General features: G+C 50.1%; 1 protein-coding gene across 1 annotated transcript in view; it reads right to left on the reverse strand.

The window, feature by feature from the left end:
* The window catches only part of LOC124005816 (ephrin-A4-like), a 115,467-nt gene that overhangs the window by 28,300 nt on the left and 74,667 nt on the right, over positions 1–12,500 (reverse strand). The window contains exon 2 of the mRNA XM_046315386.1: positions 2,277–2,590. Within this exon, the coding sequence (XP_046171342.1) occupies positions 2,277–2,590 (314 nt within the window). The remainder of the gene's footprint in view (positions 1–2,276; positions 2,591–12,500) is intronic.

Below are 12,500 nucleotides of genomic sequence, written 5' to 3' on the forward strand. Positions count from 1 at the left end.
ATCAGACTCTCCCCTCTTTCATTCCCCCCCCTCCCTTCCTGTACTATCAGACTCTCCCCTCTTTCATTCCACCCCCCCTCCCTTCCTGTACTATCAGACTCTCCCCTCTTTCATTCCACCCCCTCCCTTCCTGTACTATCAGACTCTCCCCTCTCTTTCATTCCACCCCCCTCCCTTCCTGTACTATCAGACTCTCCCCTCTTTCATTCCACCCCCTCCCTTCCTGTACTATCAGACTCTCCCCTCTTTCATTCCACCCCCCTCCCTTCCTGTACTATCAGACTCTCCCCTCTTTCATTCCACCCCCCCTCCCTTCCTGTACTATCAGACTCTCCCCTCTTTCATTCCACCCCCCTCCCTTCCTGTACTATCAGACTCTCCCCTCTTTCATTCCACCCCCCCTCCCTTCCTGTACTATCAGACTCTCCCCTCTTTCATTCCACCCCCCCTCCCTTCCTGTACTATCAGACTCTCCCCTCTTTCATTCCACCCCCTCCCTTCCTGTACTATCAGACTCTCCCCTCTTTCATTCCACCCCCTCCCTTCCTGTACTATCAGACTCTCCCCTCTTTCATTCCACCCCCTCCCTTCCTGTACTATCAGACTCTCCCCTCTTTCATTCCACCCCCTCCCTTCCTGTACTATCAGACTCTCCCCTCTTTCATTCCACACTCTCCCCTCTTTCCCCCCTCCCTTCCTGTACTATCAGACTCTCCCCTCTTTCATTCCTCCCCCCCTCCCTTCCTGTACTATCAGACTCTCCCCTCTTTCATTCCCCCCTCTCCCTTCCTGTACTATCAGACTCTCCCCTCTTTCATTCCACCCCCCCTCCCTTCCTGTACTATCAGACTCTCCCCTCTTTCATTCCACCCCCCTCCCTTCCTGTACTATCAGACTCTCCCCTCTTTCATTCCACCCCCCTCCCTTCCTGTACTATCAGACTCTCCCCTCTTTCATTCCACCCCCCTCCCTTCCTGTACTATCAGACTCTCCCCTCTTTCATTCCACCCCCTCCCTTCCTGTACTATCAGACTCTCCCTCTTTCATTCCACCCCCTCCCTTCCTGTACTATCAGACTCTCCCCTCTTTCATTCCACCCCCCTCCCTTCCTGTACTATCAGACTCTCCCTCTTTCATTCCCCCTCCCTTCCTGTACTATCAGACTCTCCCCTCTTTCATTCCACCCCCCCTCCCTTCCTGTACTATCAGACTCTCCCCTCTTTCATTCCACCCCCCCTCATTTGGTTGGACAGAGACCAGGAGTTGTAAAGACAGTAAGAAATGGATTTCAGGGCACCAAACCTTCCCCTTTCCAATGTGTCAAGTCATTATCTTTTTGTTTTCTCATGATTTGGTTGGGTCTAATTGTGCTGCTGTCCTGGGGCTCTGTGGGGTGTGTTTGTGAACAGAGCCCCAGGACCAGCTTGCTTAGGGGACTCTTCTCCAGGTTCATCTCACTGTAGGTGATGGCTTTGTTATGGAAGGTTTGGGAATCACTTCCTTTTAGGTGGTTATAGAATTTAACATCTCTTTCCTGGATTTTGATCATTAGTGGGTATCGGCCTAATTCTGCTCTGCATGCATTATTTGGTGTTTTACGGAGGATAGTTTTGCAGAATTCTGCGTGTAGTCTCAATTTGGTGTTTTTCCCATTTTGTGAAGTCTTGGTTGGTGAGCTGACCCCAGACCTCACAACCATAAAGGGCAATGGGCTCTATGACTGATTCAAGTATTTTTAGCCAGATCCTAATTAGTATGTTGAATTTGGTGTTCCTTTTGATGCCCTTCTTGCCTTGTCTCTCAGATCGTTCACAGCTTTGTGGAAGTTACCTGTGGCGCTGATGTTTAGGCCAAGGTATGTATAGTTTTTTGTGTGCTCTAGGGCAACAGTGTCTAGATTTGTAATTTGTATTTGTGGTCCTGGTGACTGGACCTTTTTTGGAACACCATTATTTTGGTCTTTCTGACATTTACTGTCAGGGCCCAGGTCTGGCAGAATCTGTGCAGAATATCTAGGTGCTGCTGATGGCCCTCCTTGGTTGGAGACAAAAGCACCAGATCATCAGGAAACAGTAGACATTCCTCCCTCCCCTCTAACTTCTCTGCCTCCCTTGCTCCCCCCCCCCCTCCCTCCTCCAGCGGTTGGAGATAAATGAGAGAGGAAGACCGAAATAGGAAGTAGTGGGAAAAGAGGAAACCCAAGTTATCACACAGATTTACTTACACACCCACCCACCCACCCACCCACCCACCCACCCACCCACCCACCCACTCACAGCTGTAGTAGTAGTGGTATCCGGGGAGGAACTCAAAGCCCAGAGAGAAGGGGGTGAAGCGCTGGATCTTCTCTGAGAAGCGGACAGGGCCGAAGGGGGCACGGGGGCTGTTACACTCCCACCTCTTGATGGCCCCCTGGGTCTCCACACAGCCCTTGAACCCCCCCTCAGCCACCAGGTACAGGGCCAGGCTGTCTGGTGGGGCCTGGGGGTAGGCCTCCTCACTGGGGGGAGACAGGTGAGGGTAGTGGGGGCAGTAGATATCCAGGTAGTCATTCAGATTCACCTGGATGGACAGATCCCCTCCCGTCAACCTGAGACAGAAGGAAAGAGAGAGAGAGAAGGAAAGGGAGAGACAGAGAGAGAGACAAAAGGGAGAGAGAGAGAAGGGAAACACACAAGGAAAGGGAGAGACACAGAAGGGAAGGGAGAGACACAGAAGGAAAGGGAGAGACACAGAAGGAAAGGGAGAGACACAGAAGGAAAGGGAGAGACACAGAAGGAAAGGGAGAGACACAGAAGGAAAGGGAGAGACACAGAAGGAAAGGGAGAGACACAGAAGGAAAGGGAGAGACACAGAAGGAAAGGGAGAGACACAGAAGGAAAGGGAGAGACACAGAAGGAAAGGGAGAGACACAGAAGGAAAGGGAGAGACACAGAAGGAAAGGGAGAGACACAGAAGGAAAGGGAGAGACACAGAAGGAAAGGGAGAGACACAGAAGGAAAGGGAGAGACACAGAAGGAAAGGGAGAGACACAGAAGGAAAGGGAGAGACACAGAAGGAAAGGGAGAGACACAGAAGGAAAGGGAGAGACACAGAAGGAAAGGGAGAGACACAGAAGGAAAGGGAGAGACACAGAAGGAAAGGGAGACACAGAAGGAAAGGGAGACACAGAAGGAAAGGGAGACACAGGGAAAGGGAGAGACAGGGAAAGGGAGAGACAGGGAAAGGGAGAGACAAGGAAAGGGAGAGACAAGGAAAGGGAGAGACAAGGAAAGGGAGAGACAAGGAAAGGGAGAGACAAGGAAAGGGAGAGCCAAGGAAAGGGAGAGACAAGGAAAGGGAGAGCCAAGGAAAGGGAGAGCCAAGGAAAGGGAGAGCCAAGGAAAGGGAGAGACAGAAGGAAAGGGAGAGAAAGGGAGAATCAAGGAAAGAGAGAGAGAATGAGAGACAAGGAAAGGGAGAGAAAGCGAGAGAGAAGGAAAGGGAGAGAAAGCGAGAGAGAATGAAAGGGAGAGAAAGGGAGAGACAAGGAAAGGGAGAGAAAAGGAGAGAGAAGGGAAGGGAGAGAAAGGGAGAGAGAAGGAAATTGAGAGAAAGGGAGAGAGAAGGAAAGCGGGAGAGAAGGAAAGGGAGAGAGAAGGAAAGGGAGAGAAGGAAAGGGAGAGAGAAGGAAAGGGGGAGAGAAGGAAAGGGGGAGAGAAGGAAAGGGAGAGAAAGGGAGAGAAAGGGAGAGAGAATGAAAGAGAGAAGGAAAGGGAGAGAAAGGAAGAGACAGAAGGAAAGGGAGAGAAAGGGAGAGACAAGGAAAGAGAGAGAAAGGGAGAGACAGAAGGAAAGGGAGAGAAAGGGAGAGACAGAAGGAAAGGGAGAGAGAAGGAATGGGGAGAAACAGAAGGAAATGGAGAGAAAGGGAGACAGAAGGAAGGGGAGACAGAAGGAAAGGGAGAGACAAGGAAATGGAGACAGAAGGAAAGGGAGAGACAAGTAAATGGAGACAGAAGGAAAGGGAGAGAAAGGGAGAGAGAAGGAAAGGGGGAGAGAAGGAAAGGGGGAGAGAAGGAAAGGGGAGAGAAGGAAAAGGGGGAGAGAAGGAAAGGGAGACAAGGAAAGGAGAGAGAAAGGGAGAGAAGGAAAGGGAGAGAAAGGGAGAGAAGGAAAGGGAGAGAAAGGGAGAGAAGGAAAGGGAGAGAAAGGGAGAGAGAAGGAAAGGGAGAGACAGAAGGAAAGGGAGAATCAAGGAAAGGGAGAGAAGGAAAGGGAGAGAAGGAAAGGGAGAGAAGGAAAGGGAGAGAGAATGAGAGAGAAGGAAAGGGAGAGAAAGCGAGAGAGAAGGAAAGGGAGAGAAAGCGAGAGAGAAGGAAAGGGAGAGAAAGCGAGAGAGAAGGAAAGGGAGAGAAAGGGAGAGACAAGGAAAGGGAGAGAAAGGGAGAGACAAGGAAAGGGAGAGAAAGGGAGAGAGAAGGGAAGGGAGAGAAAGGGAGAGACAGAAGGAAAGGGAGAGAAAAGGAAAGGGAGAGAAAGGGAGAGAGAAGGAAAGGGGGAGAGAAGGAAAGGGGGAGAGAAGGAAAGGGAGAGAAGGAAAGGGAAGGAGAGAAGGAAAGGGAGAGACGGAAGGAAAGGGAGAGAAAGGGAGAGACAGAAGGAAAGGGAGAGAAAGGGAGAGACAAGGAAAGGGAGAGACAAGGAAAGGGAGAGAAAGGGAGAGACAAGGAAAGGGAGAGAAAGGGTGAGACAGAAGGAAAGGGAGAGAGAAGGAAAGGGGGAGAGAAGGAAAGGGAGAGAGAAGGAAAGGGAGAGAGAAGGAAAGGGGGAGAGAAGGAAAGGGAGAGAAGGAAAGGGAAGGAGAGAAGGAAAGGGAGAGAGAAGGAAAGGGAGAGAAAGGGAGAGACAGAAGGAAAGGGAGAGAAAGGGAGAGACAAGGAAAGGGAGAGACAAGGAAAGGGAGAGAAAGGGAGAGACAAGGAAAGGGAGAGAAAGGGTGAGACAGAAGGAAAGGGAGAGAGAAGGAAAGAGAGAGAAGGAAAGGGAGAGACAGGGAAAGGGAGAGACAGGGAAAGGGAGAGACAGGGAAAGGGAGAGACAGGGAAAGGGAGAGAGATGGAAAGGGAGAGAGATGGAAAGGGAGAGAGATGGAAAGGGGGAGAGAAGGAAAGGGAGAGACAAGGAAAGGGAGAGACAGAAGGAAAGGGAGAGAAAGGGAGAATCAAGGAAAGGGAGAGAAAGCGAGAGAGAAGGAAAGGGAGAGAAAGCGAGAGAGAAGGAAAGGGAGAGAAAGGGAGAGACAAGGAAAAGGAGAGAAAAGGAGAGAGAAGTGAAGGGAGAGAAAGGGAGAGAGAAGGGAAGGGAGAGAAAGGGAGAGACAGAAGGAAAGGGAGAGAAAAAGGAAAGGGAGAGAAAGGGAGAGAGAAGGAAATTGAGAGAAAGGGAGAGAGAAGGAAAGGGGGAGAGAAGGAAAGGGAGAGAGAAGGAAAGGGGAGAGAAGGAAAAGGAGAGAAAGGGAGAGAGAATGAAAAGGAGAGAAAGGGAGAGAGAATGAAAGGGAGAGAAGGAAAGGGAGAGAAAGGGAGAGACAAGGAAAGGGAGAGACAGAAGGAAAGGGAGAATCAAGGAAAGGGAGAGACAGAAGGAAAGGGAGAATCAAGGAAAGGGAGAGAAGGAAAGGGAGACAAGGAAAGGGAGAGAGAAGGAAAGGGAGAGAAAGCGAGAGAGAAGGAAAGGGAGAGAAAGGGAGAGAGAAGGGAAGGGAGAGAAAGGGAGAGACAGAAGGAAAGGGAGAGAAAAGGAAAGGGAGAGAAAGGGAGAGAGAAGGAAAGGGGGAGAGAAGGAAAGGGGGAGAGAAGGAAAGGGGGAGAGAAGGAAAGGGAGAGAGAAGGAAAGGGAGAGAGAAGGAAAGGGGGAGAGAAGGAAAGGGGGAGAGAAGGAAAGGGAGAGAAGGAAAGGGAAGGAGAGAAGGAAAGGGAGAGACAGAAGGAAAGGGAGAGAAAGGGAGAGACAAGGAAAGGGAGAGACAAGGAAAGGGAGAGAAAGGGAGAGACAAGGAAAGGGAGAGAAAGGGTGAGACAGAAGGAAAGGGAGAGAGAAGGAAAGGGGGAGAGAAGGAAAGAGAGAGAAGGAAAGAGAGAGAAGGAAAGGGAGAGACAGGGAAAGAGAGAGAAGGAAAGGGAGAGACAGGGAAAGGGAGAGACAGGGAAAGGGAGAGACAGGGAAAGGGACAGACAAGGAAAGGGAGAGACAAGGAAAGGGAGAGACAAGGAAAGGGAGAGACAAGGAAAGGGAGAGACAAGGAAAGGGAGAGACAAGGAAAGGGAGAGACAAGGAAAGGGAGAGAGAAGGAAAGGGAGAGAGATGGAAAGGGGGAGAGAAGGAAAGGGAGAGACAAGGAAAGGGAGAGACAGAAGGAAAGGGAGAGAAAGGGAGAATCAAGGAAAGGGAGAGAAAGCAAGAGAGAAGGAAAGGGAGAGAAAGCGAGAGAGAAGGAAAGGGAGAGAAAGGGAGAGACAAGGAAAAGGAGAGAAAAGGAGAGAGAAGTGAAGGGAGAGAAAGGGAGAGAGAAGGGAAGGGAGAGAAAGGGAGAGACAGAAGGAAAGGGAGAGAAAAAGGAAAGGGAGAGAAAGGGAGAGAGAAGGAAATTGAGAGAAAGGGAGAGAGAAGGAAAGGGGGAGAGAAGGAAAGGGAGAGAGAAGGAAAGGGAGAGAGAAGGAAAGGGAGAGAAAGGGAGAGAAAGGGAGAGAGAATGAAAGGGAGAGAAGGAAAGGGAGAGAAAGGGAGAGACAAGGAAAGGGAGAGACAGAAGGAAAGGGAGAATCAAGGAAAGGGAGAGACAGAAGGAAAGGGAGAATCAAGGAAAGGGAGAGAAGGAAAGGGAGACAAGGAAAGGGAGAGAGAATGAGAGAGAAGGAAAGGGAGAGAAAGGGAGAGAAGGAAAGGGAGAGAAAGGGAGAGAAGGAAAGGGAGAGAAAGGGAGAGAAGGAAAGGGAGAGAAAGGGAGAGAAGGAAAGGGAGAGACAGAAGGAAAGGGAGAATCAAGGAAAGGGAGAGAAGGAAAGGGAGACAAGGAAAGGGAGAGAGAATGAGAGAGAAGGAAAGGGAGAGAAAGCGAGAGAGAAGGAAAGGGAGAGAAAGCGAGAGAGAAGGAAAGGGAGAGAAAGCGAGAGAGAAGGAAAGGGAGAGAAAGGGAGAGACAAGGAAAGGGAGAGAAAGGGAGAGAGAAGGGAAGGGAGAGAAAGGGAGAGACAGAAGGAAAGGGAGAGAAAAGGAAAGGGAGAGAAAGGGAGAGGCAGAAGGAAAGGGAGAGAAGGAAAGGGGGAGAGAAGGAAAGGGAGAGAGAAGGAAAGGGGGAGAGAAGGAAAGGGAGAGAAGGAAAGGGAAGGAGAGAAGGAAAGGGAGAGACAGAAGGAAAGGGAGAGACAGAAGGAAAGGGAGAGAAAGGGAGAGAAAGGGAGAGACAGAAGGAAAGGGAGAGAAAGGGAGAGACAAGGAAAGGGAGAGACAAGGAAAGGGAGAGAAAGGGAGAGACAAGGAAAGGGAGAGAAAGGGTGAGACAGAAGGAAAGGGAGAGAGAAGGAAAGGGAGAGAGAAGGAAAGGGAGAGAGAAGGAAAGGGAGAGAGAAGGAAAGGGAGAGAGAAGGAAAGGGGGAGAGAAGGAAAGGGAGAGAAGGAAAGGGAGAGAGAGAAGGAAAGGAGAGACAGAAGGAAAGAGGAGAGAAAGGGAGAGACAGAAGGAAAGGGAGAGAAAGGGAGAGACAAGGAAAGGGAGAGACAAGAAAGGGAGAGGGAGAGAGAAGGAAAGGGAGAGAAAGGGTGAGACAGAAGGAAGAGAGAGAGAGAAGGAAAGAGAGAGAAGGAAAGGGAGAGACAGGGAAAGGAGAGACAGGGAAAGGGAGAGACAGGGAAAGGGAGAGACAAGGAAAGGGAGAGACAAGGAAAGGGAGAGACAAGGAAAGGGAGAGACAAGGAAAGGGAGAGAGATGGAAAGGGAGAGAGATGGAAAGGGAGAGAGATGGAAAGGGAGAGAGATGGAAAGGGAGAGAGATGGAAAGGGAGAGAGATGGAAAGGGGGAGAGAAGGAAAGAGAGAGACAGAAGGAAGAGAGAAAGGGAGAATCGAGGAAAGGGAGAGAAAGCGAGAGAGAAGGAAAGGGAGAGAAAGCGAGAGAGAAGGAAAGGGAGAGAAAGGGAGAGACAAGGGAAAGGAGAAAAGGAGAGAGAAGTGAAGGGAGAGAAAGGGAGAGAGAAGGAAAGAGAGAAGAAAGGGAGAGACAGAAGGAAAGGGAGAGAAAAGGAAAGGGAGAGAGAGGGAGAGAAAGGAGAGAGAGAAAAGAGAGAGAGAAGTGAAGGGAGAGAAAGGGAGAGAGAAGGAAATTGAGAGAAAGGAGAGAGAGAGAAGGAAGGGGGAGAGAAGAGAAAGGGAGAGAGAGAAGGAGAGAGAAGAGAGAAAGGAGAGAAAGGGAGAGAGAATGAAAGGGAGAGAAGGAAAGAGAGAGAAAGGGAGAGACAAGGAAAGGGAGAGACAGAAGGAAAGGAGAATCAAGGAAAGGGAGAGACAGAAGGAAAGGAGAGAAGGAAAGGGAGAGAAGGAAAGGAAAGGAGAGAGAGAGAGAGAGAGAGAGAGAGCGAGAGAAAGAGAGAGAGAGAAGGAAAGGGAGAGAAAGAGAGAGAGAAGGAGAGAGAGAAAGGGAGAGAGAGAAGGAAAGAGAGAGAAAAGGAAAGGAGAGAAAGGGGGAGAGAAGGAAAGGGGGAGAGAAGGAAAGGGGGAGAGAAGGAAAGGGAGAGAGAAGGAAATGGAGAGAGAAGGAAAGGGAGAGGAGAAGAGAGAGAAGGAAAGGGGGAGAGAAGGAAAGGGAGAGAAGGAAAGGGAAGAGAGAGAAGGAAAGGAGAGAGAGAAGGAAAGGGAGAGAAAGGGAGAGACAGAAGGAAGGGAGGAGAAAGGGAGGAGAGAAGGAAAGGGAGAGAAAGGAGAGAGGGAGAGACAAGGAAGAGGAGAGAAAGGGAGAGAGAGAAGAGGAATGGAGAGAGAAGGAAAGGGAGAGAGAGAGGAAAAGAGGAGAAGGAAAGGAGAGAGACAGGGAAAGGGAGAGAAGGAAGGGAGAGAGAGGGAAAGGGAGAGACAAGGAAAGGGAGAGAGAGGAGAGAAAGGGAGAGACAAGGAAAGGAGAGAGAAGGAAAGGAGAGAGAGATGGAAAGGGGAGAGAGAAGGAAAGGAGAGACAAGGAAAGGGAGAGAGAGAAGGAAAGGGAGAGAAAGGAGAGAAGGAAAGGGAGAGAGAGAGAGAGAAAGGGAAAGGGAGAGAAAGAGAGAGAGAAGGAAAGAGAGAAAGGGAGAGACAAGGAAAAGGAGAGAGAGAGAGAGAGAGAGAGAGAGGGAGAGAAAGGGAGAGAGAGAGGGAAGGGAAGAAAGGGAGAGACAGAAGGAAAGGGAGAGAGAGAGGAAAGGGAGAGAAAGGGAGAGAGAGAGAAGAGAGAAAGGGAGAGAGAAGGAAAGGGAGAGAGAGAGGAGAGAGAGAGAAGGAAAGAGAGAGAAGGAAAGGGAGAGAGAGAGAGGAAAGGGAGAGAGAGAAGAGAGGGAGAAGAGAGAGAGAGAGAGAGAAAGGGAGAGAGAAGGAAAGGGAGAGACAGAAGGAAAGAGAGAAGAGGAAAGGAGAGAGAGAAGGGAAAGGGAGAAGAGGAAAGGAGAGAAGGAAAGGGAGACAAGGAAAGGAGAGAGAGAATGAGAGAGAAGAGAAGGGAGAGAGAAGGGAGAGAAGGAAAGAGAGAGAGAGAGAAGGAAAGGGGAGAAAGGGAGAGAAGGAAAAGAGAGAAAGAGAGAGAAGGAAAGGGAGAGAGAGAAGGAAAGGGAGAATCAAGGAAAGGGAGAGAAGGAAAGGGAGACAAGGAAAGGGAGAGAAGAGAGAGAGAGAAGAGAAAGGGAGAGAAAGGAGAGAGAGGGAAAGGGGAGAGAGAGAGAGAGAAGGAAAGGGAGAGAAAGGGAGAGACAAGGAAAGGGAGAGAAAGAGAGAGAGAGAGAGAGGAGAGAGAAGAGAGAGAGAAGGAAAGGGAGAGAAAGGAGAGAGAGAGAAGGAGAAGGGAGAGAGAGAGGGAGAGAGAGAGGAAAGGGAAGGAGAGAAAGGGAAAGGGAAGGAGAGAAGAAAGGGAGAGACAGAAGGAAAGGAGAGAAAGGGAGAGAAAGGAGAGAAGAAGGAGAAAGGGAGAGAGAAGGAAGAGGGAGAGAGAAGAAAGGAGAGAGAAGAGAGAGAGAGACAAGGAAAGAGAGAGAGAAGGAAAGGGAGAGAGAGAGAGAGGAAGGAAAGGGAGAGAAAGGAGGGAGAGAGAGAAGGAAAGGGAGAGAGAGAGGAAAGGGAGAGAGAGAAGGGAAAAGAGAGAGAAGGAAGGGAGAGAAGGAAAGGGAGAGAGAGGAAAGGGAGAGAGAAGAAGGAGAAAGGAGAGAGAGAAGGAAAGGGAGAGAGAGAGAGAGAAAGGAAAGAGAGAGACAAGGAAAGGGAGAGAAGGAGAGAGACAAGGAAAGAGAGAAGAGAGAGAGAGAGAAAGGGAGAGAGAAGAGAAAGGAGAGAAGGAAAGAGAGAGGGAAAGGAGAGAAGGGAAAGGGAGAGAGAGAGAGGGAAAGGGAGAGAGAAGGAAAGGGAGAGAAGAAGAGAGAGAGAGAAGGAAAGGAGACAGAGAGAAGGAGAAGAGGAAGGGAGAGAGAGAGATGGAAAGGAGAGAGAGGAAAGGGAGAGAGAAGGAAAGGGAGAGAGAGAGGAGAGAGAGAGATGGAAAGGGAGAGAGAAAGAGAGAGACAGGGAGAAGAGAGAAAGGGAAGAGAGGGAGAGAGAGAGAGAGAAGAAGGAAAGGGAGAGAGAGAGAAGGGAAAGGAAAGGGAGAGAGAAGGGAAGACAAGGGAGAGAGAGAAGAGAGAGAAGAAGAGGAGAGAGAGAGAGAGAGAAGGGGAGAGAGAGGGAGAGAGAGAGAGAGAGAGAGAGAGGAAAGGGAAAGGGAGAGAGAGAGAAGGAAAGGGAGAGAGAGGAGAGAGAGAGAGAGAGAGAGAGAAAGGGAGAGAGAAGAGAAAGAGAGAAAGGAGAGGGAGAGAAGAGAGAGAGAGAGAGAGAGAAAGGGAAAGGGAAGAAAGAGAGAGAAGGAAAGGGAGAAGGAGAGAGAAGAGAGAGGGAGAGAGAGAGAGAGAGAGAGAGAGAAGGAAAGGAGAGAGAGAAGAGAGAGATCAAGGAAAGGGAGAGAGAAAGGAAAGGGGGAGGAGAGAGAGAGAAGAGAGGAAAGGGAGAAGAGAGGAGAGAGAAGGAGAGAAGGAGGGAGAGAAAGAGAGAGAAGGAAAGGGAGAGAGAGAGAAGGAAAGGGAGAGAGAAGGAAAGAGAAGAGAGAGGGAGAAAGGAGAGAGAGAGTAGGAAAGGAGAGAGAGAGAGAGAGAAGGAAAGGGAGAGAGAGAGAGAGAGGGAAAGGGAGAGAGAGAGAGAGAGAAGTGGGAAAGGGAGAGAGAGAGAGAAAGGGGAGAGAGAGAGAGAAGGAAAGGAGAGAGAGAGAGAGAAGGAAAGGGAGAGAGAGAAGGGAAAGGGAGAAAAGGAGAGGGAGAGAGGAGAAAGAGAGAGAAAGAGAGAGAAAGGGAGAAGAGGAAAGAGAGAGAGAAGGGAAAGGAGAGAGAGAGAGAGAAGGAAAGGAGAGAGAGAGAGAGAAAGGAAAGGAGAGAGAGAGAGAGAAGGAAGAGAGAGAGGGAAGAGGGAGAAAGGGAGAGAAAGGAAAGGGAGAGAGAGAGAGAGAAGAAAGGGAAAGAGGGAGAGAAGGAAAGGGAGAGAGAAGGAGAAGAGAGAAGGAAAGGAGAGAGAGAAGGAAAGGGAGAAAGAGAGAGAGAGAAGGGAAAGGGAGAGAGAAAGGGAGAGAGAGGAGAAGGGAGAGAGAGAGAGGGAGAGAGGAGAGAGAGGAAAGGAGAGAGAGAGAAGAGAAAGGAGAGACAGAGAGAGAGAGAAGGAGAGAGAGAGAGAAGAAAGGGGAAGAAGGAAGGAGAGAAGGGAAAGGGAGAGAAGAGAGAGAGAAGGAGAGAGAGAGAGAGAGAGAGAGAAGGAAAGGGAGAGAGAGAGAGAAGGAGGGAGAGAGAGAAGGAAAGGAAAGAGAGAGAGAAAGGAAAGGGAGAGAGAGAGAGAATGGAAAGGAGAGAGAGAGAGAGAGAAGGAAAGGGAGAGAGAAGAAAGAGAGAGAGAAGGAAAGAGAGAGAGAGGGAGAGGGAGAGACAGGGAGAGGAGAGAAGGAAAGGGAGAGAGAGGAGAGGAGGAAAGGGAGAGAGAGAGAAGGAAAGGAGAGAGAGAGAGAGAGAAGGAGAGAAGGAAAGGAGAGAGGGAAAGAGAGAGAAGGGAAAGGGAGAGAGAGAGAAGGAGAGAGAGAGAGGAGAAGGGAGAAGAGGAGAGAGAGGAAAGGGAGAGAGAGAAAGAGAGAGAGAAGGGAAGGGAGAGAGAGAGAGAGAAAGGAAAGAGAGAGAAGGGAAAGGGAGAGAGAGAGAGAAGGGAAAGGGAGAGAGAGAGAGAAG

This window comes from Oncorhynchus gorbuscha, linkage group LG19 (genome assembly GCF_021184085.1).
Source record: "Oncorhynchus gorbuscha isolate QuinsamMale2020 ecotype Even-year linkage group LG19, OgorEven_v1.0, whole genome shotgun sequence".
Classification (NCBI taxonomy): Eukaryota; Metazoa; Chordata; class Actinopteri; order Salmoniformes; family Salmonidae; genus Oncorhynchus; species Oncorhynchus gorbuscha.